Below are 26769 nucleotides of genomic sequence, written 5' to 3' on the forward strand. Positions count from 1 at the left end.
TGAGAATCTTGATATCTTTGAATAAACCTCTACAAGAATAACTATACCTGAGGCCAAAAATAACTCTGAGATCTTTTTTCTGTGTAACAAATATGTTGTTAATATTTTTATGCGATCCATAAAAAAATCTTCCATATCTCATTCGTGATTCGAAGTAAGCAAAATAGGTCTTACCTCAGGTATTTGGTCGCACTGTGAAATAATGAAGTTCATTCCATGAATAAATAATAGCATAACTATTAGATGAAGAACTGGACTACCGAAGCTTGTAATAGTTATTACGGCCATATTATCGGTAGGGTAACCTGTAGGTGCATCTATATGTTGAAGGAGAACATTTTGTCCTATATATCTCATATAAATATTATCTTTATTGTTCACAATATGCGGACCGAAGTGTTATCTACAAGTTAGGTTAAATTGAAAAAACAACTGATCATTCGTACTCGTCTGATAAAAAACTCATCTTGTTCATGGAAAATATTTAGGTGGCTTTAGGAGGCTAAAAGTACATTGCTTGTTTCAAAGTTCAACGTTTCTGGCCAAAAACCACATAATAAACTGACTTTCTGTTAAAAATAATTTAGCTTTGGAGAATAATTTTTTCAATTGTGGAGAAACGTTCAAATTGCGGTACCTTAAAAAGGAAACCAAAACCATTAAAATGATTTCCAATTATTATTTTAAAATTCGACTTCATGCTGTAGCTAAAGCAAAAAATGTCACATCAAAGAGATATTGGCGGTTTATGACCCCCTTGACCCTCCCTGGGACCTCGCTTGGGGAATAGTAGTACAATAGTATATTTTAAAACAAGTTGCAGAATAGGCTCCTATTCGAACGCATGAGTGTTGGAATTGCTTTCTGCAACGAGTATTAGACGATATTTTCTCTATTTCAATCCAGTTTTGTGAAATATTGACAAAATTCAATGAAAAATTCAGATTATATATCCTAGTGACTTTTGTATTTTATCTTGGCAGTTGGTGTGACTGTTACGAAAATGGACAGATTACGGAATTTGAATGTGAATCGTACGTTTCGAATTTCGAAATAATTTACAATTACGCATTAAATTCGTGAATTATGTTTGACGAAATCGTATCAACACCACCAGAATTAAGAGAAATTGCGAATAATGTTGAAAATCATTTCACTTAATCCAAATTATATTATATTGACAATTTTTGACGTTTGTTGAAATTTGATAGGATTGGAAGTCAGTATAGACAACTACAATGAGTTCATTACAGCACTGTTTTTGGAACTGTAATGAAGTCATAACGATACTGAAATAGAGAAAATGTGTTTATTAAACTGATAGTGCCAGCGCTCAATTAATCAAACACGGGCGTAGACAAAGGGGGGTTTAGAGGGTTCAAACCTCAACCCGAGACCGAACTCCAATATGCAAACACACTTTCCGAGTTGTAAACTGCTCAAGTACACCATCTAACCAAAGACTAACTTGTAGTCTATGATCTAACATCAGGCTGCGTTTGACACGAGTCGTAATCTGCCTACTGGCCCCTGTGCTCCAATACGCGCATCCCTATTAAAAGTGTGGTTCACAGCCGGCCGTGCGTGAGAGTCTCATAGGGCTAAGTGTCAGGAATCAACACACCGCGCATTCGTATTGTAAAAGAATTGAAGAGTGATAATAAAATTTGTATTACCCTGAACTCAAATAATTTACAATATTATGTGCCAACTAATACATAAATGAGATCACTGGGAATAAATAAGAATTACTGCTCTAGTCCCCAAAACACAACACATTCTTCAACCAATCCATGCAACTGTAGAATTCAGGAACCTTCATCTTCCCTAATTCTATAATTTCTTCGATCATCTTATCGAAACTTTCCTGTAAATTCAAATTGTCAAATTTCTAAATTGAAATAATATCAATACTCACTTGCTTTTTTGATGAACACTCAATATGAGGCATACCCAATTTCATAGCCATATTCTCCGCATCTTCTTGACTCACAAAAATTTTCTTTGTAATATTCAGCCTATCAATTGTTTCGAGATCGGTTCTCAAATCATTCTTTAAACCTATCAAGAGAAATTTAGCATTTTCTTTACATTTCTTCACCTCAGGTAACCACTGCAAAGTTTTCAATTCAGTTTGAGATATCTTTTTTTTTAATATTAGACACTAAAAACTTTTCATATTTTTTTATTTTCATTAGTTTTGGAGAACTAGTAACTGAAGATTAAAGAGGATAACAACTCACCATTTCTCTAATATTTATAAATGAATCCATATTGTCAACAGAGTAACAAAGAAGAAATATATCACCGTAACTATAGGCTTGTGTCCTTAGGATATTGTACTCCTCCTGACCTTAAACAAATTATATTAAAATACAATTCATAATTTCAAGAAATTGTAGTAAGTAACGGGTATTTTTTTAGCTGCATGAGAAGTTTCGATAATTGTTGTCTATGGTTTGACAGTTAGGAATGTCAATTGTGTTGAAATTTCTGTTCAGTAAGGTTTGGCAATTCATCATGAATCGTTCAAAACCAGATTAATTTCCAAATTGTGGAAATTAACTTTGATAAAATAAATCCATTTTAAGGTCAACCTAATCGGTTTAGTGAGAAAGCAATTCGTGCATTTATTGATCGTTTTCGCACTAATTTTTTTCTTCTCGATGAAAAACCAGCGACAAGAAGAAGAAATGTGCATACTGAAGAGAATATTGCTGTTTTAGCGCGAAGAGTTGAAGAAGACGCCGAAATATCGATACGTCACCGTCCTCAACTTGTTGGTCTTTGTCCTTCAACTACCTGCATTAGTGTACTTGTGCATACAACTTTCTCATTCATGAGGTTTTTCAGAAAGATACAATAGAGAATATCTTTCCTCTACCCTAATTAGTGTGCAGGTAATATGATACCATTGCGCAGGCATACAACTTAGAGAATAAGAAAAGGAAGAAGAAATTCACGGTGTACAATATGATTTTATGTTTGTAATCTAGGTATGAAACCGGGAAAAGGAGTTCAGTGGAGTAAGTTACGAGGTGATGACCAGTTGAGTTAGAAGAGTGTTCAAGGATATTTCCAAGGGCTGTACTACAATAAATTTCTCGTCTGCCGTTAGTGTTTTAATAATCCCCACGAAAACGTGATACCACAAGAGTTTGTCCACTCACTCTTGGAAAGGCTTTAAACTGACGACATTTGGAAGGGACCAAGGACCGCCATTTTTGCATTTCAAGATGATTGTCGGTACTCCACTCCGTTTCCGAATCGTTTCCAATAATATATATTATATAATATCGGTTTTAGAACATTCGACGACGTTGTCAAATGTCTAATTTCCACTCGTGTCTATCGTTCCATTGGCCATTCGTACATTTCTATTACTCATAGCCTTGGTTATCCCTTTCTTCCATGATTTCTTAGATCTTCCTCGCTTCCAAGGATTTGGTGGTACTCACATAAAATTCAGCTGTTCATGGAAATATTACCATTACATTATTATACTGGGTCTATAAAGGAAATAGTAGTTTTTCGCTGTTGTGTTCATGGATATATTGCCATTTCATTGAATAGCGATAAGCGTCAACTACGGAATGAAAAGGAAGTATCGATAATCCCAAGTTTAAGTCGCCTGAATTACCTTGAACAAAATCTAATCAGTGCGATACCAGTATGTTTGGATGAACTGATCAAGATGTTTAGAATGCAATCAGCTCAAAAAGGTTTTTAGGAAACCCACTATTAGCAGTTTAGTGTGTTAATCGCTTTCAAATCACTAAATAATTCTTATATTAAACAAAAACAGTATCAGCAGCTTTAATAATCGAACTGTTATAATATCTTCTCATTTGATTAATGAAGGTCCATAAAACTTACCAGCAGTATCAATGAGAAGGAGGTCATATTTTTTATTTTTATGATATAAAGATACTTTCGAATTCTCAAATATAGTAGATGCATAATATTCATTCATCTTTTTTCCACTCAGTCTGTAACAAAAATTTGATTTTAGTTCTTAGTTTTTGTGAAAACTGCTAATGAGAACTTCATTCGAGCGTGAGTTTGAATAATCAGCATGTTAGCATCTTTGGACTTTTTCACCCTTTGGGGTGCTCCAGCCCAATCGCTAAAAGCATACATTTCGTTTTTTGATTCATGTCTGTTATAGGACTTGGTCCGCGACAATCAGATGCGGAAAATCAAGATCATCCATCCGATCATTCACAAACAAGAGTGGCCCAAGATTAGAGCCCTGAGGTATCCCAGAAGTGGGTATAAACTCAGATGACCGTACGCCCTCCAGCTGGACGAACTGACAACGATCAGCCAGGTATGAACGAGTTTGAGAAAGCTTTCGGAAAAGCTAAACTTGTTGCGTAATTTCGATATGAGAAGATCATTTGCAACCTTGTCAAAGGCCTTCTGAAAGTCTGTGTATATTGTATCAACCAGACCACCGGAATCGAGCACTTCGCAAATAAGCTGGGAAAATACCGTCAAATTGCTTGCGCAAGATCTCCTTAATGGCCATGAACCCAACATTATTGTAGACAATAATTTCAAATAATTTGGAGAAGTTAAACGAAGTAGAAATTGGTCTGTAGCTACCAACAATGGTTGGTGGATATTGAATTGGCCTGCATGCAACCCAGTTCTCAAACCAATAGAACATTTGTGGTATAATATGGGTAGACAACTTAAAAATGTTCAACTTGTTTGCCTTAACGATATTGATAATATGCTCACAGAAATATTGAATAATATTAAGCAATATCATATTACAAGTTTGATTTCCAGTATGAATAGAAGATGTGAAGCCATCATTAGAAGTGGAGGTGAAAATACATGATATTGATTTTGATGTTTGTGTTAATAATGTTAGATCATTTTACTACTGTTCTCACTAATATTCTTGATATACTGTTTTCAATTAGCCACTGTTCTTTATTTTTGCAATGAAGTGATGGGTACATTTGGAAGCCGTGTATCTTTTCTAATGACAGGGATAATGAAATGAATCAAAAAACAAATTGTTGAGAAAATATGGGCTACAATTTGATCAATTTTTGCAATCGACGATTTGGCTGGAGCTCCCACTAGACGTTTCAAATTTTGAAAAAAAACATTGTATCGCTTTTACACCCCGTATGTGGTGAAAGATGAATTATTGTTGAAATTTTATATTAGAGCATGATAACTGGAGCAACTCCTACGTTTTCACTCCAAAATTACAAAAATCGATCGAACCGTTCACGAGAAAACGAAGTTTGAATTGGTCCTTCATTTTTAGTGGTGCGTTAATTTTGTAGCGCAGTGTATATAATAGTAACGAAAAACTTCGAAAATGTAATAAAAGCATAACTTTCCATTGAATTTAATTGATAAAATCAAACTCATTATTTTCACTTAATAAAAATAAATATAAATAAATTGTATATTACGAACAAAGTAAAGTGTAATCTAAATAAAAAAATATTCCTTACCTTGACAAAAGGCTTGTTTTTCCTACATAACCATCACCAATAGCTACACACCTTATAACTTCAGGGTCGTCCGTCATAATTATTTTCAACAAACATCAGCTATAAAACTAATATAGGGATCAAAAATTAAAACATCTTTTTGTTTCGATACGTTGTCTGTCCTCCCCAGGTTAACAAGGTAAAGTATTGTGTCATATCTATATTGTATTCTAACAATATTTTATCTAAGCGAAAGTTATTATATCATTATCAATTATCATACGAAACAGGTGATAAATGAACTCCAGAATTTAATAGAGGTAAATGTAGCCAAAATGTTTTCTTTCTACGTTTATATTCGAAAATATTGATAAGATTGAAAATGCCTCCCGATTTTGCTGATCATTTTCTGGCGAAATCTGCATTTGGATTACTCAAAACCAATAAATAAATGATCCCGTCAATGTAGCCACTAGATAAGTTCATATAATCTCAGATATAATTTTTTATCAGCATCAACAATCAGATATTAACCTTTTGTGTTACAGTATGTTATTGATTAAAATAACTATATACTTAATTCAGAATATTTTATTGGTAGCGTTACCTTTATGAATTATAGTGGTTTTCCTTAGGTAGTAGGTCTGGCGAATTGAAATTGTGTGCATTTTTTCGAATGATTTTCATAACGAATGGAATACATCAACAGAAAAGCATATCATCAAAATGCAGTTAAATGCTACATTATTGATACTATCTAAAAATATTCATATTTGCTCGAGATTTATACCTTTTCAACCTAATATACAGTGCATCCCATTTTGGGTGAGACTGCCAGGTTTCTCGCTTGTTATTTAAGATAGAGCCTTGCGGTTTTCACGTTCCTTTCCTACTTTTTCGTGAAACTCAAGTTGGTCTAATCAGATTGTGCATAACTGTTTCCGTTCAAAAGATACAGGGTGATTTTTGAAATTGATACTTTTCGGACCCCTTCTTTATCTCCGAAGTTATTAGAAATAATGCTGAGGTAAAAACTACGTCTGAATCAGAATTCTGCGTAGAATCCAGTGGCGTACTCAATATTTTTTTTCGGGGTATGGTTTTGAAGATTCAACAGAAACTTATGTTTTTTTTAATGGAACACCATATGTATCATTACTTCGTCGAATTCGTAATTTTTTTCCCTTCAAAATGATATATGACACTATGTAGGTAGGATGTTCAGAAATTTTAAAAAAACACTAAAACATCAAATAATGATGATTTTTTGTTAATGGGCAATGGATTGCCCATAGAAAAGAAGAATCAATAATGATAACCATAATTTATAGCGATGACAGCTAGATCAGATTGGTTTTTTCCCTCCAATGCCTACTCGATAAAACAATGCTCCCAAATGCATAGTAGCCATAATAACAACAAGGATGTTTGTGTCATCAATGAACTACTACTTTTAAAAATCGAAAGTAATAATCCTCTTATTGAAACATAGAAAATTCATGGCCCATTCACAAAAAATCATCATTATTTGACGTTTTAGCGTTTTTTTTAACATTTCTCAACATCCTACCTACATAGTATCATATATCATTTTGAAGGGAAAAAATAACGAATTCAACGAAGTAATAATATACAGGGTGTTCCATTAAAAAAAATATAGGTTTGTGTTGAATCTTCAAAACCATACCCCGAAAAAAAAAATTGAGTACGCCACTGGATTCTACGCAGAATTCTGATTCAGACGTAGTTTTTACCTCAGCATTATTCCTAATAACTTCGGAGATAAAGGAGGTGTCCGAAAAGTATCAATTTCCAAAATCACCCTGTATCTCTTGAACGGAAACAGTTATGCAAAATCTGATTAGACCAACTTGAGTTTCACGAAAAAGTAGGACAGGAACGTGAAAACCGCAAGGCTCTATCTTAAATAACAAGCGAGAAACCTGGCAGTCTCACCCAAAATGGGATGCACTGTACAGGTAGAACGGATCAGTGGCGGCTTGTCCAATGAGGCAGTGCTTCGTCAAATAAATTCTGGAAATTGCACGTATTAATCGAATTAATAGAATATTTTATTAATCCATTTCATCTTCAATTTCACATCATACGGTACGGCACTGGGTATCCAGTGCCGTACCTGTACCTGTACAGTGCACCCAAAATGGGATGCACTGTACAGGTAGAACGGATCAGTGGCGGCTTGTCCAATGAGGCAGTGCTTCGTCAAATAAATTCTGGAAATTGCACGTATTAATCGAATTAATAGAATATTTTATTAATCCATTTCATCTTCAATTTCACATCATACGGTACGGCACTGGGTATCTGTATCTTAATATTCAATCTCACGATTCTTGAGAATTAAACGGTTCGAGGCATGCCTCGCGCGCTTTCTTGTCTAGCGCGTTATCTACATCGACTCAACTAAATCCGAGAATATTCCTATGCCTTTGAAGGCGACTCTTAATAGAATAATATATAATATATAATTGGCTAACACCTGCATTTGGTAATGAAAATTCAAAAAAGAAGAAGAAGTACGATTTCCAGGTGTGTAATATCATACGATATTAATTAACTATCTGGTTAATGTATCAACAAAATTGCCATCAACACAACCATTGTCAAAACAGAAGATTTCCACGTCATTTTATAGGACTCTTAATAGATTTGAGGCATGCCTCGATCCGCCCCTCGAGAGGGCCAAAGGGTGAACTGCAATTTCTCTGCACTATTCGGGTTGATTGGGAAGCGGGTAATTGGGTTAGTTTTCGCTTTGTTGTGATTTGGTGGTAGCGTTTGCTGTGTTTTGACTGTCTCTTGTAAGTTTGTCTCCGTGTTCGTGTTAACTTTTTCGAAAAGACTTTTCATTTTGTTAATCGACTTAATTACTACCAGAAGGCGAAATAGATCAAATCGTCTCAAATTCCCACTGTCGGGAAAAGTAAACGGTTTACAGGCAGAAATCAAATAAATAGCACTGCAAGCAATGTTCACACATTGCCATACACATATACTCGAAATGGTTTCAAGTAATCCGTAGAGTTCAATGCAGCAGGTTGAAGTTTTTTCTCAACCTTTTCAGGATTTATATTATCATTAATTAATAGTAATAAAATTTTGTCTAATGATTATTATGCAACTGACAAATTAGATGTCACAAGATAAAATGTGCCCGTTTACGTATATTACAATAATTTTTTTTTCTGATGTGCCTCACATCTTATACTGTCACTAGCCGCCACTGAAACGGATTTATTGAAACAACTAATTCAGTATTTTTCCGAGGTCATTCTATCAATAATCAAGTAACTGGTTGGTTACAACTCATGGCTCAAATACATAATAAATAAAAAAAAAATCTCAATGAAAATACAATAAATACCTTCGAATGAAAATAAAGAGTGAGTCCATAATAGTATATTATTTCATAAGGACGAGAATAAGTGTCACTTTTTATGGCGGGCTTGTGCTGTTCTCCTCCGAATTAATTTTTTTTTCAAACGTTTCAAAATCCATTTGAATCAATGAATAATTTGCCTAGTTACGCTTGTCATGCTGAATTAATTTTGACGGATAATGAAGTATAATACTTGACAGTTATCATTGCTGGGCAACAGTCTTAAATATATTGTCAATGATCTATAATAAATAGATAGCGTATAGAGAGAGAGGGGGGGGGGGGTAAATTGACAGAAAGATGAGGCACAGGATGTGTTTACTTTCGAATAAAATATAAAAATTTTTCTCCTCTAAAATAAGCTTTTTGTGACTTGGAATAGTTCTGCATTATTCAACAAGTATTGTCAATGATCTGATAGCGCATAGAGAGAGAGAGGGTGGAGAGGAAAATCAATTCTATGGAAAGGTGAAACGCAAGAAGTGTTTTGTCTTTCCTCATTATTGGTTGAAATTCAAACATCTTTATACTCTCCCTTGTGGTCACGTGACATGAGGCTCAATATTTCTCTCTCTAATGTTGGAATCGATGTTTTGCACTGCACTATACCGCTCAAGGGCCAATCTATTTAAGATTCTTAGATTATAGTTAGAATCTCATATTTCTAATGCCATTTATTAAAACCCGACCGGACTTATACAACGCAAGATACAGATAACTAAAGCCATCCATCTATCAAACTGGATTTCTTTCCACTACACCTAATATACTAGCAAGAAACATTATCAACTATGATGACATGGTCGTGACATAAAATTATGAGCGTACAAAAGTGTTTCTTTCAGATGGATTTAGAAGAGATCTGTCTGAAGTTAAGGCAAAATAGTATTTGATAAAATTGATCAGAAAATGTAGTGTACTTTTCGGGCAATGAAAGTGACCAAATCGACACATACTATTTCATATGACGATCAACTGGCATGCTGGGATCTATTCGAAAGGTTAAGAGAATAAATTCCTTGATGACCCGGCTTCCTCATAAATTTCTGGTAACTTGGAAAGTTCTTGAATATTAGAAATATACTGGCCTATTTAAGTGAGTTTTAATATACTACATCAACGAATCAAAACCGAGTAAAAATGCTCATTTTATTAATCTACGTACCACACTGGTCTATGCGAAACAATAGAAAGATAATGAAAAAGTGACAGCTGCAGCCAATGAAAGTAACCAAATTGGCATGCGGTGGGGCCTGAACTATATTAGCCAATAGAAACAACCAATCTACACAGTCTCTAGATACGACCCGCTATAATAACCAGGATTTATTTAAAAGTACTGTTAGGCAATTAAATACCCTGAATCTTAATGAATTGCTGGAAACTCAGACAACCCTTGTATAATCAAATATTCCTGGTTATTTTGGCGGGGCCCAAACAAAATGTCTGGCGGCGGCCCTGCTTACAGGAACAGTAAAAATGCGGACTGGTAGGTACGGTTCAGAGTTTTACCGAGGAGCTCCAGTTGATGACTGGGAAGCACTTACGGTGTAAACATCGCGAATCCCACCTTTCTGTTAGAGTCGATTTCTCAGTAATCTATCTACAGTCCATTCAGGAATTATTGACATCGAAGTAGGCCATGAACGTCTAGTCGCGGCTTTATTTCTGGTTACAAAAATATCACTAAAAATTGCTATGGTTCATCATAGAAATAACCAGTTTAAATTATTTTCATAATTTTTGTATCCGAAAGATCCTGAATTTTCGAAATTACGATTATTACGAAGGGACGCATACAGTCATGATTCCATAAATTGAAATTCAGATTATATAACGTAAAAATATAGTGAAATGCTATATCATTTCAAGGAAATCCAATGAAGAGATATCTATTCATTTAAGAGTCGCCCATGAAAGATCCCATTGAAGATCATTAAAATATGCATATTCCTTTTCACCAAAGGCTCTTCAAAAATTGTTGCATTACTGATGGACACTGGATACCAACCTGCTTGCAAAATTCTTATCAAATAACTCTTATGGATCATTTTAACTGTGGTGTCTCAACTGGTGAAGAAAACAGAAAAAACTGGTTGATAAATTTAAATAGTGTAGCTTAGTGAATGGAAGAGCCATATCATAATAAGACAGAAATAAAATTCAAAGAATCCATTTAGTATATGAAAAATTTTGACATCACAGTTGTACTGTAACTTTCAAAATTGGAACCAATTTATCAGCCGATGTGTAAATTACTTTCTAAAGTCACTATTTATTGAAACTGTTCATAACATGAATGATTGATTAAACTTGTATGAGAAATATAGGTACTATTTGTACTCAAGTTTTCTGTTTTTTATTGAAATGCTTTTATACTAGTTTCTGTTAAATTACATAAATTATTTTGCCCATAACAGCTTTAACTCACTCACTAAAAGCATTTTTGCATGAAATCCTTTTTAATTTGTGAATTTCAAAATTTTATTGCATTCTATTATTATCTTCAAGTGGGTAAGAGGTGAAGAAATTCTTGGAAGTTACTCTTCTGAATATATTTTTTGATTAAATACTCAGTAAAAATTCTATAATTGGAATTTATTAGATTTTTGGATTACTCATTGAAGAACAAAAAACAGATATAACAATGCTTAATTTCAATATAGAATATAAATAAACTATAGATGCAATGCCAAGACTTTGTTTAGCAATCCAATTATAAAATAATTCTCTCTTCATAGATTTATATAATCCTCATAATCACCACTGTCAAAACAAAACATCCAGGTAAAAATCTAAATATCCAACATTCAAAATAGTGCTCCTTCTACTTTTACCCTTGAATATACTTGAAAAACATTCTGTTTTCTTTCTAGAGTCCACTGTTGAATAATGTTGGCATTTTCAAATAACCAAGTTTCGGTAATTCTTTACTTTAACGCCCCCTCGTATTTTTCAGTTTTTTGTTATTTTTCATTGAAAATGTGCATTTTACAATGATTCTTGATGTTTATCAATAAGAATTTTCCTTTTATTAACTGTTTGAACTTGTCACCAATTAAGTTTATGTAATGTTGTCTTTGATTGATTGAAATCCAGATGCTTTTTGGTCAAATTTCATCCAGGCTGATATATTGGTTGCTTTTGGCTCGGCTTCTGGTAACAATAAAATCATTCAATGATTCTTTGAAGGTGAAATCGTATTGCACAGGTTTTCTTCCACTAATAATCCAGGTTGTAATGACTTGCCTTTTTCTTTTTTCAAACAGTACTGTGAGAAATACTCAAATAAACTAATCAATGTGTGTTTGAAATTGATACAACTTTTAAGTTTCAAAATTTCTTCGATCAAAACCATTAACACAAACAAACTGAAATCTAACCTCCTGTCAATGACATTTCCAATGCCAACCCGAAATCTGCAATTCGAAATGTTACTGAATGAGCCAGTACCAACTTAATTTCGATTTTCCAAAGCCACCCGGGATGTCAATAATTCCTGAATGGACTGTACTCCCTATTATGTAACTTCAAATCGAATAGTAATGCACCCGTCGAATCGTATCGATTCGAATTGTTATTCTGTAACTCAAGCATAGACATAGGATAATATGTTATTATAATCTATGAACTCAAGTAGAATTACTATAGATATCAATTACGAACTACATAAAATTCATAGATCTATCTATCTCCCTATTCTGTAACTTCAAATCGAATAGAAATGCACCCATCGAATAGAAATCGATTCGAATTGGTATTCTGTAACTCAAGCATAGACATAGGATAATGTTATTATAGTCTATGAACTCAAGTAGAATTACTATAGATATCAATTACGAACTACATAAAATTGATAGAAGAAGAACTGGATACAGAATACCAAATGTGGATGCGATAGAACTGAAACATTCCGATTTCTCATATTACAATCAGATTCGTTCGTTTCTATTCAAGTTGTCAGGAGTTTGTATCAGAGATTCGAGAAACTAGATCATCGAAACACCTTGGAGATTATTCAATGTCCCCGGGAGAATTCAGTTTTCATTCAGTTCATTGAATGTTATCCGTTTATTTTAACGCAGTTTTTTTTTGACATTGACGTTTGGTTTTATTATTTTTTTACCATTCTTCATTTTATTTATGGTATGTCACAAATCACTTCTTTGTTGGAAAAACTTTGAAAACAGTAGTGAGTGAGTTGGTTGAAGTAACCTCTAGAAATTTGAAAAGATATATGTATGTATACCTTGAAGCGATTATGAAGAAGATATTGGTATCTTAACAATCGGAACTTTTCTTATTTGTAAGTCAGCCTCTAAACCTTTTTTTTTCAGTTCGTTTTTAAATTTACTCTATTTCAATCGAAATTCTCAATTATCTGTCATCATGTATTTTTGGTTGCATACACATCTTAAGTCGTTTTTCATTCCACTAGACCATTTGGGATTCAGTTCTATATTAAAATATACTTACACTGCTAGGCATTGCTAAGATACGAGTATTTCAGAGTAAAGTATAACAAATAGATTGGTTTCAAAATTCTGACATGCCAAGTAAATTTGATTTTCAAAAATATCTATGTCAGTCATCCTGTTCATTAAATGAATTTTAAAATTAATGCTTTCTATATCCAAAACAAAGTTTCATATAGAGTTATATGGCACATATCGAATCAAAATTTTTTGGGGAAAAATTTTGATGAAATCTTGATAATTAGTATACAACTATTGCTTTGTTTTGGAAAATAAAATAAGATTCCAAAGAAAATTTCGAAACTAAGAAAATATAAACGAAGGAATAAAAAATAGCTCATCATATGCAAACAGTAAAAATTCTTTAATTTATATCAACATCTATGATGTTAATTTTTATAGATAAATTTTGTGTGCAAATATTACATCAGGAAATATTTACATTCAATAAATTATATTCCTCAGCCTTAATTTACAAAACATTATTGTAAGAAGGTTCAAACGAAAAGAAAAATTTTTGGTCTGTCTAATATAAGAACAAGATAAAATACAACTATTTCTCACCATAGTTCCTGTGATTATGCAATAGATCTATAGAATTATAATGAGAAATTTAAATTGTGGAATGAGTGTATTCTTCAATTTACCAGCCTCGGTAAAGTACACTTGATGAAGATTAAATAAATATCTATTCCTCCACTGTTAACAATGAAGTGAGTGAGAATTTAAAATTTTTGATCATTTTTTGTAGTTTTGAGAGTTCTCCCAAGTTAGAATCCAACCAAATTATCAAAAAAATCAAATTTCTTTTCTCCATATAGCGGCAAACTAAAATTTTTCAAACAATTCATTGTTAACTTGAGTTGTTTTATCAACAATAACATAAGCATCATCGGGAATTCCCAAATCCTAATTTTCCATAAAATATGTTAAGAATCTTTAAAGTTAATGGAATAATTGAGGGAAAAAGTGCAGAGAGCAATTTGAAACTTCAAAGGGTAGATTGAAGAATACAACCTGCCATCTTATTATAATAAGTAATACTGCACAAAAATCACTAAAGGAAATTGATAGGTATAACATGGTGAGGTGAAAATAAATAACATATATGGAAAATCACAAATAGAAATGATGCCAGTATTGCATATTATAAAATTTAACAAGAAAATAATTAACAATAAAGAAACAATATCGGCTCTTCTAATTGTATTTGAAATACATATATTCAAAAATATGATTTAATCAACTTTGTTACTTAAATTACCTGAAGATGTACAGCTACCCATTCTCTGTACTAGTGAATGGTGATTAACATTTGTTAAGGATCTTTTAGCAGTTTCTTTTACTGGTATTATCTTGTCCTTAACAATGTTGCAAGAATCTTTGCAGAAATTCCACAAATTCTTACCTATATCACGAAGGGTTTCATACTCATTTGGTATGATGGTTTCAACTCCACTTTCAAAATACGAGAATAGAGGAAACCAAACTTTGGTTCTGTTGGAATCTCTTTGCATCAAAGCTTGATTATTTGAGAGAGTATGATAGTATAGGAAGAGTCTGCTTGTTATGTAAAAAGCAACAAACACATCGATAGAGTAATGTTCATGAGCAGCAAGAATGAAGAAAATACCGAACATATTCAACATCCAGGATATTGTATGAACGTAGTAAATTGGCCGAGGAGTATCTGAAAACAAATGAAATCAATTAACTTAATTTTTTAGTTTCTATCAAAGAAGTACCGGGAATAGCTTTAATCTCACTATTACACTAGACATTTTTTGTTTAAATCCGTGGCTGAATATGCGTCAGGCATGAAATTCAACTGAAAGTTTTCCTCAAGAATAACAAAATGTTAGGTTGATCTACACTTTTAATCTCTTTGACGTGACATAATTCGAATTATAATTGGTTTATTTTGCATCAACAACAGACTGACTGACATACGTCAGGCCAGAAACAGATATGAAAAAAGGCATTTTTTCAGCTTTTTCTTTCTAAGACTCTGATTTCTAGTTGAAAAGAACATTTTCCAGTCAATAGAATACATAAATGAGAATTCATTATAAGGAGGTGATCCCAGAATATTCGTTCAAAAAATGTTTCAATAATAGGATTATTCTTATTATTATTCTTTCGAATTTATTCATTGCTGACCCCTAAACAACAAGTATTTCATTGCTAGTATCAGGGTTTAAATAATTTTAACAAAAATATACTGATTTAATTGAATTATTCCTTCTCTCTGCCTAAATTTCCTGAAAATGACAATGATTGACCTTAAATATTAAATCTGAATAGGAATTATAATCTTCTAATTGTAATTGTTATTAAACAACGGTTCCTCATTCCAAGGTTCATTGTAAAACTATCCTATTAAGAAAACAATACAATACATATCTTATCTTCTTGACCTGATCTCAATAGTCATTTACCTACCAAGCATTTCAAACAAATTGAATCACAGTAATGTGATTGTTTGGATTCCAATATAAATATTAATACGAACAAAATTTCGTGCTATATTGATTTGATATTTCACACGGTTGCCTGATACTAAATTCAAAAGATTGAAAATACAAACATCATCCAATTAACAAAAGACGTAACTGAAGTCTTGTTTTTTTTGTATACTGGGTGGCTCAATTCAATTCAAAGTCCAGTGTGTCCACGGGCGTAGCCCGGGGGGGAGGGGGGTGGGTTTTCGGGGTTCAAACCCCCCCCCCGAAATGTTAAAGATGTCAAAAAAAACTTTTTTTTTTTTCAAAATCTCGAAAATATTTTTTAATGGAATTTGTAAAAAGTGAATGAAATTATCACTCTCAGTTCAATTAATTTGTAATGTGAAATTTGAATTATATTACCTCTACGTAATCCAGTCAATTTGTGCTCACATGTGCCCCTCAAAGAAAAGTTATGGGTTAGTTTGATTTTTTCGATCGTATGTAACGGGTGTTTTTTTTCGAGGTATATAACTTTAAGTTGGCATTACTGTTCAAGATGGCGACGGATTTAACAGCTGTCAAGTGATTTATTCTCAGTTCGGTTTGGCAATTCATGAATAGACTCACGCCTGAACAACGCTTGAAAATAGTGCAATTTTATCTCGAAAATAATGGTTCTGTGCGGAATACGTATCGCGCTCTACGTCCATTAGCGATGAAGCGTACTTCTGGTTGAATGGCTACGTCAACAAACAAAACTGCCGCATTTGGAGTGAAGGTAATCCTCAAGTGTATGTCGAAACACCGTTACATCCAGAAAAACTGACTGTTTGGTGCGCTTTATGGACTGGTGGAATCATTGGTCCGTACTTCTTCAAAAACGATGATGGCCAGAACGTTACAGTCAATGGTGATCCGTATAGAGCCATGATTACTAACTTTTTCATTCCTGAATTGAACAACCATGATGTCCAGGAGCTGTGGTTCCAACAAGACGGCGCAACATGTCACACAACTCGTGCCACAATCAATTTATTGAAAGACACGTTTGGTGACCGCCTAATTTCACGTTTTGGACCTTTGAATTGGCCTCCAAGATCTTTTGATTTAACACCGCTAGACTACTGTCTGTGGGGCTATGTAAAATCAATGGCCTATGCGGATAAGCCACAAACCCTTGACCATTTGGAAGACAACATTCGCCGTGTTATTGCCGATATACGGCCACAAATGTTCGAAAAGTCATCGAAAATTGGACGTCCAGATTGGACTACATCCGAGTCAGCCTTGTCGGTCATATGCCAGAACTCATATTTGAAATGTAATGCCACAAGATTATCTTGCGGATAAATCAAATTCATATCAAGCGAATAATCCATCGTTGTTTTATTGCAATTTAAAGTTCTATAGCTCTAAAAAAAACACCCTTTATTTTTTTGGGTTCTGAATCCGAATCTGAGGTTTAGCACCAAAATTCTGTGACGGAATATTAAAAAAAAAATACAAAAAAAATTAATCTTCTGACGTTTTCTTCCATAAAGTTTTTTGTCCGAAAAACCTGGCTCAAACGATAGTTCAAAATTGGCGTATTATATCTATCTCTGCTAAAACTCAGTTGATGGGATAGTTTTAATTTCTTCGATTTATTATCTCTGTTTCTGGGGTACAGAATTCGAATCTGAAGTTTGCCACCAAAATTTCATGATAAAACATTGAAAAAAATGCAAAAAAGGTGATAACTATCATTTTTACCGGTTTTTTGCATATAAACTTTCTACTCATAAATTTGAATTTGAGTACTCTGTTGTATAAATATTACGACGGTATTTTTTTCCTGAATATATTTATAGGAATCGATGTAAAGAAATAAACAAAATTTCAAAAAGTGATTTCGAAAATGCTTTTTTCCTCAAAACATACTTGAAAAATAAAACTAGTGAAAATAGACTGAATGGGTTGGCTCTTTTAAAGTTGATATATTTAAAAAGAAAAACATAATATTTTTTTTATAATATGTAAAACCCCCCCCGAAACTGAAACCTGGCTACGCCCGTGAGTGTGTCAAATATTCGAACAAACCACTATTCATAGTTATTCAATTTGTTCTATCAATAAATAGTATTTTCTACAACAAGTTGCAGAATGGGCTCATATTCCAATAATATCCTTTATTTGATCAAATACAGATGTAGATCACGTCAATACATATGAACACTAATACGAATGCGAAATTCGTGAGTCTTGGTATTGTCTTCTGCAACGCGTATTAGACGATATTTTCTCTATTTCAGTCAGTAATATTGTCGAAATTCAATGAAAAATTCAGATTATATACCTAGTAACTTTTGTTTTGTATCTTGGCGGTTGGTGTGACTGTTACGGAAATTTAAAGATCACGAAATTTGAATCTAACGTTTCGAATTTTGAAATAATTTATAATTACCTACGCATTAAATTCGTGAATTATGTCTGATGAAATAGATTAAAAGAAATTACGAATAATGTTGCAAATCATTTCACTATATCCAAATTATATCGTATAATAATTATATCCTATAATAATACTAATACGCTCTATTAGTGTGACGTCACACACCGCCATTTTTGGTTTCTCCTTCGGAATCCAAACAAATAAATTGTCGTGAGTTCCAAAATGGTCGTTACGCCAAGATGACTACATTTCCCTGGGTCCCATTTTGGTGCTCCAAATATGAGTGTTGTTCAAAAATTTCTGTATAGTTTGAAGAATAAGATGGAAGGGTATATTATTTGCATAGTGCAAATTGTTGAAATGAGTTTGTGATTGTTGTGAAAAACTTTGATTTGTTTTATAAAGTTTGAAACTGGGTACATAACCTCGGTTGAGCCCATATCCCCATGTTGGGGACCTGATAGATAGATAGAAATAAATTGTCATTCAAATTAGTACGGTGTCGTTGAAGGAATTGGCTTATTTTCATAAACAAGAGTATTTGAGGAACGATTTCAGTATTAATTGATAGACAGAAGGAACGAGGTTAATACCAGTAAGTTTGAATCCTGTATCATTCCCCAGATTTTGTAAAAAGCCGTGTTTTTTAGTTGAACCTCAAGTTCGAACTTACGGCATTAATCTCATTCCTTCTGTCTATCAATTAATACTGAAATCGTTCCTTGAATAATCTTATTTATGAAAATAAGCCAATTTCTTCAACGACAACGTACTAATTTGAATGACAATTTGTTTGTTTGGATTCCGAACACTGACAGGAGAACTAAAATGGCGGTGTGTGACGTCATCACTAATGGAGCGTATTGACGTATGTTGAAATTTGACAGGCTCTGAAGTCAGTGTAGACAATCACAAAACGAAAAATATAACTGAAAACAATGCTGTATTGAGTTCATTACAGCACTGTTTCTACTACTGCGATAAACTCATTATGATACTGGAATAGAGAAAAATACTCACATTCCGTAATGAAAAAATTCATCATAGTCAATGCAACAGTATGGCCACTAAACATGTAGTCGCCACATGTTCTGACTCCCTGAATTGACATTCCAGCCCCTCGCCAAATGAAGTACGCTCTTGACAATTTGGAAGCAAGATCTTGGCTAGTCAGTGGTTGAGGTGTACACTGAAGATGAGCACCAGGAACGCTCAATGAAGTGATGAGCATGGTAACACACCGTAATAAAAATACAGTTCCGGATAGAGCAAAAAATCTCCTCATGAGTATGAATCTGAAAGAAAAAATTATGGAATGCAAAATATCACCACATAAGGGCTGTTCTGGTGTTTTTCAATGGATCCAACTACGCTTGAAAGGCTAGGAGAACTTAATTTGTAGGTTTGGCCCTGCATAATATGTTCAATGTTTTCTATCCCGACTCTTCTAGGCATCAGTGATACCTCTCAGAAGCTTAAGTTTATTTGTTGTTCATGTTTTAAAAATATTTGAAATATATTGTGGTATTTTTTCGTATTTTATATGGGCGTACAACTTTGCTTCCGCCGTTTTTTTCCGAAATTCGAGGCTTTATTGTAAATAACTGGTTATACATTTATGATTATGATGACAGTATTGTCCATTGCTGGCCACTACTTTCTCCCATTCGAATCCCGCGTTGAAAAAACTCGTCGTCTTTTGAAGCTATCCAGGAATGGATCCAAATACGATTCAGAAATACCTTCCGTCTTTGCCTTGCAAGCAGCTGTTAACAAGCAAACAAACTCGGCTTCAACTCGTAAGGCACCCAAATTCCTTGTTACTGAATTATTCTCATGACTTTCAGGCGTTTTGAAATGACTTGTTGCGTCACTTCCAATGATCCTGCCAATTCTTGTTACATTTGACACGAGTCTTGATCAAGTAATGGCTCCAATTCTGCATCTTCCAAGACCTCTCTTCCACCGCCATGCTGGTCTTCGATGTCAAAAAAGGATTGAAATCACTCTCGTCACGTTATTTCACTAATAGTGGCCTCACCCTCACCATAGGTATTTGAGAGCATTCGATGAGCCTCAGCCTCAGATTTCTCTTCATATTGAAGCAGAAAATTAAAATTTCCCGCAAATGACGAGAAATTGGCTCGTAAGCTTACATGTTCAATCGAGAATAACTTTTTCCCAGTAATATTTATGGTTTATATGATACTCATAACAGATCATATACATATATTACTGTTTTAGAGATATGTAAAGGGGAAAGTTGGTTTTTCGTAAATGGGACACACAATATTTTTCAACGCAGTTATCAGTTTTTAAAAAATGTCATCCGTTTCGAAGATATTGAGTTTTGAGTTTTTCAACATCCATTTTTGATGGGACACCTTTTATAGAAACATGTTTAATTTATTTCGAGATTCAATTAATTTTGTGCCCATTGTATAATTATAATCAAGTCATAGTGTGTCCCATTTAAAAAATACCAACTCTCCTCTATACATATATCTGAAACGATAATTAATTTTAAATTAAATGGGACACCCCATATGTGACTTAATTTCAATTATACAATGAACACAGAATTAAATAAATATCCAAATAAATGAAAAATATTTAGATATAAAGTCAAAAAACTCAATATCGCCAAAAAAACAAGACATTTTTCAGAAACGTCCTGTTACTCGAAAACGAATCAAAATATTCATGAACTATGATATGCTTTTATTATTTCGAAAGAAAGAGATCGGGAGTCCTTGAAGATTTTTCTCTGAGTCTTATAGTTCTCGAGATGCTTTCAGTGAGCATCGAATTTGGGAAATCCTGTACATAGTGGACGATCAGAATTGATTTTCATTTTGAATTTTTCATCAGTGAGTCTAAGACAATCATTCAGACAACTTTCAAAAATAACAGATATTTAGTCAAAGTGATAGCCCGTTCTATCTAAATCTGATTCTTATGAAAAAATGAAGAATATAAATGAAGAGTGGAGTATCAAATTTCATTTCCAGTTGTGCAGTGATTATATCTTCTGCACGCTACTGATTTTTTAAAGAACAGTAAAACACTGTTGCTAGAGTATATTTAATTTAGCAATGCCATGTTGTCACGGATGGCGAATTTGAGATACACCTTGAAAACACAAAAAAACAGGGTAATTTTTAAAATTTGTAATGTCAACCTTTTGCTAATTTGCCGATGTGCTTATTAGGCTTGTGCCCATTTATTTTATTAGTATAATAAGAATTTGATTTGGTTGTTTTCGATTTGATTTTCAACCGCTATACTCTATGTTTATCATCAATTTCATAAAATTGGTTTAATATGAATTTAAATGAATCATAATTAATCTTCGAGTATACCATAAAACGTTTGAAATAGATTCTTAAAATTGGTTTGGCAATCTAGCAACTCAATTGCTCTATTAATTGGCCTATAATTCCCAAATCCTGCAAAATTTCATTGAAATATCTGAAGTATAGGCAAAGAAATATTAAGAATAATTGAAATTTGCCAATTAAACTCGCACGAGAGGTTTCATTAGATTTTGATTAACCGATCAACTCGTTAAATGTAGTTAGAAATCTTTGGAAGTGTCAAAAATGAGCTGATAATGAACAAAGAAATGATTCGATCGAGCAAATCATCACGATAAAAATTTTATGAAACCCACCATCATTCTCTTAATTTTCGAAAAGAAGCATTCTTGAGACATACAGAGTGAAGTCTTTTTCCAGAAATAATGTATTGTTTTCAGAAAATACTAGCTGCCCGCCCCAGCTCCGCACGTTCTGTCAGGCAACCCAAAATACATCCTTCGAAATGTCAAATTATTGTTCGCTGTTTTTTTCTGTTCCGTACAATTTTTTCGAAAATATTTTGTCGTATAAATCTTCTCATTACAGTAATGAACAAAGCAAAAAAAGAATTATCCAATTTGATGCAATCGTTTGAACGTGATGCCCTTACATAATATCCATAGATCATTTTTTATATATATACTGCTCTTCAAAAGTAAGGGAACTTAAGAAAATATTGATAAACAGGGTTAGAACTATTTAGAGGGCCCCTACAGGTATATCGAAAACCGTTAGAAATACAAGGTGGCTAAAATTACAAAAAAGTTGCGTTAGTTAGGGATGAGTGTGTTGGTGTGAGCAGATCCGAAATATCTCCATTGGTTTCCGAGATATCGCGAAAAAACTGAAAATCGATTTTTTTTTGTATAACTCATTTGTTTTTGGATATAACTTCACGAAATTTAGTTTATAACCATTATCCAATATAGAGATACTAATAATGTCTTCAGGTTTTTTCTGTTTTCCATTGTTTCAGAGAAGCGATAGTCAAGTGATGATTTCACATAACAACTCTTCAAATTTGCGTACCTAGACTCAATATTTTGTAGTGTGATACATTGTTGAATTCGTAATTTTTTTCTCTATCGCCTCATAAGGAAAACCAATATGGTGTCCATAAGAAAAATAAATGACCATCGCGTCTCTGAAATAATGGAAAACAGAAAAAACCTGACGACACCATTAGAATATCTATATTGGATAATGACTACAAAACAAATCGAATTTCGTGAAGTTATCTTCAGAAATGAATGAGTTATACAGAAAAAAAGAAAATCTCTATTTTCAGTTTTTTCGAGATATCTCGGGAACCATTGGGGGAATTTTGGATCTGTTAACACCAACACACTAATCCCTAAATAATGCAACTTTTTTGTCGTTTAAGCCACCCTGTATCTCTAACGGTTTTCGATATTCCTGTAGTGCCCCTCTAAAAAGTTCTATCCCTGTATATTTACTCTTTTAAAATCATTGTTTTAAGTAGCATAGTAAAGTAAGAAAAAATTACAGAAACTGCCAATGTGTTTTTATGTAGTTAAATTTCAGACATTATATACGTGTGAAGTTCGAAAAATTCATACTTCCCTAACTTTTGAAGAGCAGTATTTATAGATTTGGATGTCCAATCGCTAGGCTATATTAGTCTAGGTTAGATATCATTCATGCAAGATGTTAATTCCGAATAACATTCATAATACAAAAATGTTTATAGTAGTGAAGAAACCTATCTCTGAAATTAATATAGAACATTTTCTAGATCAACGATTAAAAGTATAATAGGATAGGAATCCAACGGATGTGGATAGTGATAAAAAGCACCTGCAGGTTCAAAGTACAATCAATGGAATAATATCTTCATGATATTTATGATTGACGCTCATCACTCAAAACCGTCCAATGCGTCAATTATTTTGATATGAATAGAAAAAAGAACTTGTACTTTGAACAATTTCATTAGTAAAGGATTATATTTAGACAAACATATTGTGTCATTGAGATACATATTTGTAGTTTTCGAAAATAATGGAAAATAATAAATATCGTCCTTCATCATCATACCTATCGTTTTGGATGTTTATTGGCATCTAATTTTTCGGAAAAAAATCGAGAAAACACGTAGCTAAGTAATAATTTTACAAAAAGTATGAGTGCTGGTGGAAAAAAAAATCGAGTCCAAGACGAGGATTTTTGCACCATTGAATACCCGAATGGTATTTGACAAAACTATTTCATGAGACCGTAATTAGTTGTTATCAGAGATATAGTAATTTTTGGTGTCCTATGCAATGGACATTACATAGATGCGCCCTTGAACTGTTGTGCGCTGCGGAGCATTGACTCCAACATCAGAGAGAGAAAGACTGAGCCTCATGTCACGTGACCATAAGGGAGAGAATAAAGCATGTTTGAAATTCAACCAATGATAAAGAAAGCCAAATCACGTGATTTAAAATGGTTCAATGATCGATTGGTTCAATATGATCAATCAATTAAAACATCGTTTGTTTTGTCGAGCCTCTGGTCACGTGGTATAAACATCGAGCGTTCTATTAGAGTCGATTCCTTTCTCTCTCTATGCGCTATCTTTTTATTATTAGATTACACATTAGTACAGTCAATGTGTATTTTTCACAGGAAAGTTTTGGGGTAGTTTCGATTCCTTCGATTTTATATATTTTTTGGGGTTCCGAATCCGAATCTGAGGTTTGCCACCAAAATTCGTGACGGAACATTAAAAAAAATGCAAAAAAAAAGTTGAAAGAAATGTATTTTTTTGGCGTTTTTTGCATATTACTCGGAAAATCTCAATTTTTCGTGAATGACAGAATCAAAGTGAATGATATTTCTTGAAAATTTCTTTTATTGAGTTTTTGTCCGATAAACCGATCTAGCTCGAAAGATAGTTGAAAATGTGTGCATTTAATCTATTTCTACGAAAACTCACATTTTTCACTTCAAAATTTTATTTTAATATCAATGGCATATCTTTCACTCAATATTTTTTTCTTCAGATACAATCCAGATGGGCTTAAACAATAAACCCATAATTTTTTTTTAGAAAAAAGTATTTACAAAATCACTTTTTGAAATTAAGTTTATTTCCTTGCATGTATTGACTATTGGTTTCAATGAATATATGTATATACCGTCGTAGTATTTATACAATAGAATACTCAGATTCGAACGTTATCCACGAAAAATTGATATATACAAAAACCCGCCAAAAAATGATTTTTTTTTTCGAAGTTTCGTCACAAAATTTTGGTGGCAAACTTCAGATTCAGAAACCCAAAAACCATATGAAATCGATGAAATCAAAACTATCCTAAAAAGTGAGTTTTTGCAGACAGATAAAATACGATAATTTTCAACAATCGTTTGAGCCAGAACAGTTAATTGGACAAAAAACTTAATGAGACAAATTTGTAGGAAATTTTAATTACTTTGTTTTTGGATATAACGGGCATTCACGAAAAATTATGTTTTAGAAATCGTGATGCTGTTCAAATGTTTTCATTACATCTCTGCTTTAAATTCAACCATGTAGGGGGCTTTAAATAATTTTTCTAAAATTTCAAATAGCCATTGTGAAGAAACTTTTGCAAATAAACAAACCAAATTGAGTAGTCATTGATGGTTAATATGGCTGATTGAAGTCCACTATAGAGGACAGTTCTATATATCTCAAATGCAGAAGGCTTTTGAATACGTTCATTCATTGAAGATCGCGCCCTTGGAGGCCACTGAACTGTATATAAATATTAATATGAGATGTGATTAATAAATACATATATCAAAACTTTTTTCAAGTTTTGAAATATTTTGCCTCGAAAAAATAATAAACCATACTGCGAAATGTGCAATGTTTTTGTTCCATTTTACGATTCAGCACACACTGAAATGTGAACTACGGAAATTTCAGGAATTTCAATTTATTTTTCAAATGATTTCAAAGGTCTATTATTGGAAATAAATAAATAACTGTATTTAAGGTGATTGATCTAAGTCCTTCAGCTTAATGAGGTCAAGATACACTCCTTATCAGATTACACAAAAAAATATCTTTATTGGAAATAAACCCTTTTTTTGTAAAAGTCACAAACTCTGAGAGAAAAATGATTCAATATGAAACATTCATCAACTTACCTATGTTTATGGAAGAACAATACAAATACCCACATTGTGAATAAAAATGTACCTGTAACTTCACACATATCAAAAGCCCATGGTATATGAGGTACATTGTCTAAAAATATATCTGGAAGTGGTGGATATTTTTGCATATCAGGTACTCTTTCATGAACAATGACCATCACAAAAGCTGTTATCCAAGTAACAACAACCAAATACAGAAAGGCAATTAATGCCTTTATTTTTTCTGGTTTTAATTTTTGCATTCTACCATCCTCTGATACTGGAGGTGATATACGTTCATAATCTATATATTCAGTATACTCATTTCTTTGGTGATGATTATGAGTAATATAACTAGAATTATGATGGTCCAGAAGTCCTAGATGTAGTAATAAACTTTGGTTTTCTTTCTGAAGAGCTCTACAAGAGATATATAAACATTTTCTATCCCTCAATGGCAATTTATTCAAAGGTTCTTGGGTGAAATCTGCTTCATTTATAGCTAATAAACATTTTCCATTTATCCTGTTTGTATCACAAAGATTGTATATAACTTCTTTATCAAAACCTTCTTTTCCTAGCCATACTGCAGTGTCTTCCACCGTCCAGTCAACTATAGATTTGGATGTCTCCATGTTCAAGTTTTGATCACACTAATTCGTATTATAATTATTTAATATTGGTTTTATTCATTTAAATCATCATTAACTTTTTTCCATATTTGAAACCGCATGAAACCATAAATAAGAGTAGATTGAGCAAACTAATAGATTATTCACATCTCGATACAATCTGAAGTGAATACTTCTTCTCGTGGTGATACACAACAAATAATAACAAAATAAATTCAAAAATGCAATTCAATAATCTTCCCTTCGAAGTATTTATCTTGTGATTCACATGACGTTTGTGGAAAGAATTCTGACGTTCACGGTTATCTAGTGATGAGTTCGAATTCAAATGAAAAAATCAATATTATTGAGCAAAATAAGGACATTATTTTTATATTCAAGAAACAATTTCATATAATACATCATGAAACAATTTGTTTAGTTTTACTT

The 26769-nt window shown here is 32.9% G+C and overlaps 2 protein-coding genes across 4 annotated transcripts; both read right to left on the reverse strand.

Annotated features, from left to right (window-relative positions):
- Positions 1-1655: 1655 nt before the first annotated feature.
- Positions 1656-5909, reverse strand: LOC123678444 (rho-related GTP-binding protein RhoQ-like). 3 transcript variants are annotated; one of them, XM_045615473.1, is made up of 5 exons: positions 5484-5909; positions 3877-3989; positions 2244-2353; positions 1923-2113; positions 1656-1867 (listed from the first exon to the last, which is right to left on the reverse strand). In XM_045615473.1, the coding sequence occupies exons 1-5, from the start codon at positions 5558-5560 to the stop codon at positions 1849-1851; spliced, it is 510 nt and encodes a 169-aa protein (XP_045471429.1). In that variant the 5' UTR covers positions 5561-5909; the 3' UTR covers positions 1656-1848. The 3 variants fall into 3 exon arrangements, with proteins under 3 accessions (XP_045471429.1, XP_045471428.1, XP_045471430.1); XM_045615472.1 differs by having other exon boundaries at positions 1919-2113; XM_045615474.1 differs by having other exon boundaries at positions 1919-2113; positions 2244-2348; positions 5484-5512.
- A 7773-nt stretch (positions 5910-13682) lies between these two features.
- Positions 13683-26623, reverse strand: LOC123678740 (ceramide phosphoethanolamine synthase-like). The gene is made up of 3 exons (XM_045615901.1): positions 25721-26623; positions 19236-19510; positions 13683-15027 (listed from the first exon to the last, which is right to left on the reverse strand). The coding sequence occupies exons 1-3, from the start codon at positions 26341-26343 to the stop codon at positions 14576-14578; spliced, it is 1350 nt and encodes a 449-aa protein (XP_045471857.1). The 5' UTR covers positions 26344-26623; the 3' UTR covers positions 13683-14575.
- Between the last annotated feature and the right edge of the window lie 146 nt (positions 26624-26769).

Source organism: Harmonia axyridis, chromosome 4, assembly GCF_914767665.1.
Source record: "Harmonia axyridis chromosome 4, icHarAxyr1.1, whole genome shotgun sequence".
Classification (NCBI taxonomy): domain Eukaryota; kingdom Metazoa; phylum Arthropoda; class Insecta; order Coleoptera; family Coccinellidae; genus Harmonia; species Harmonia axyridis.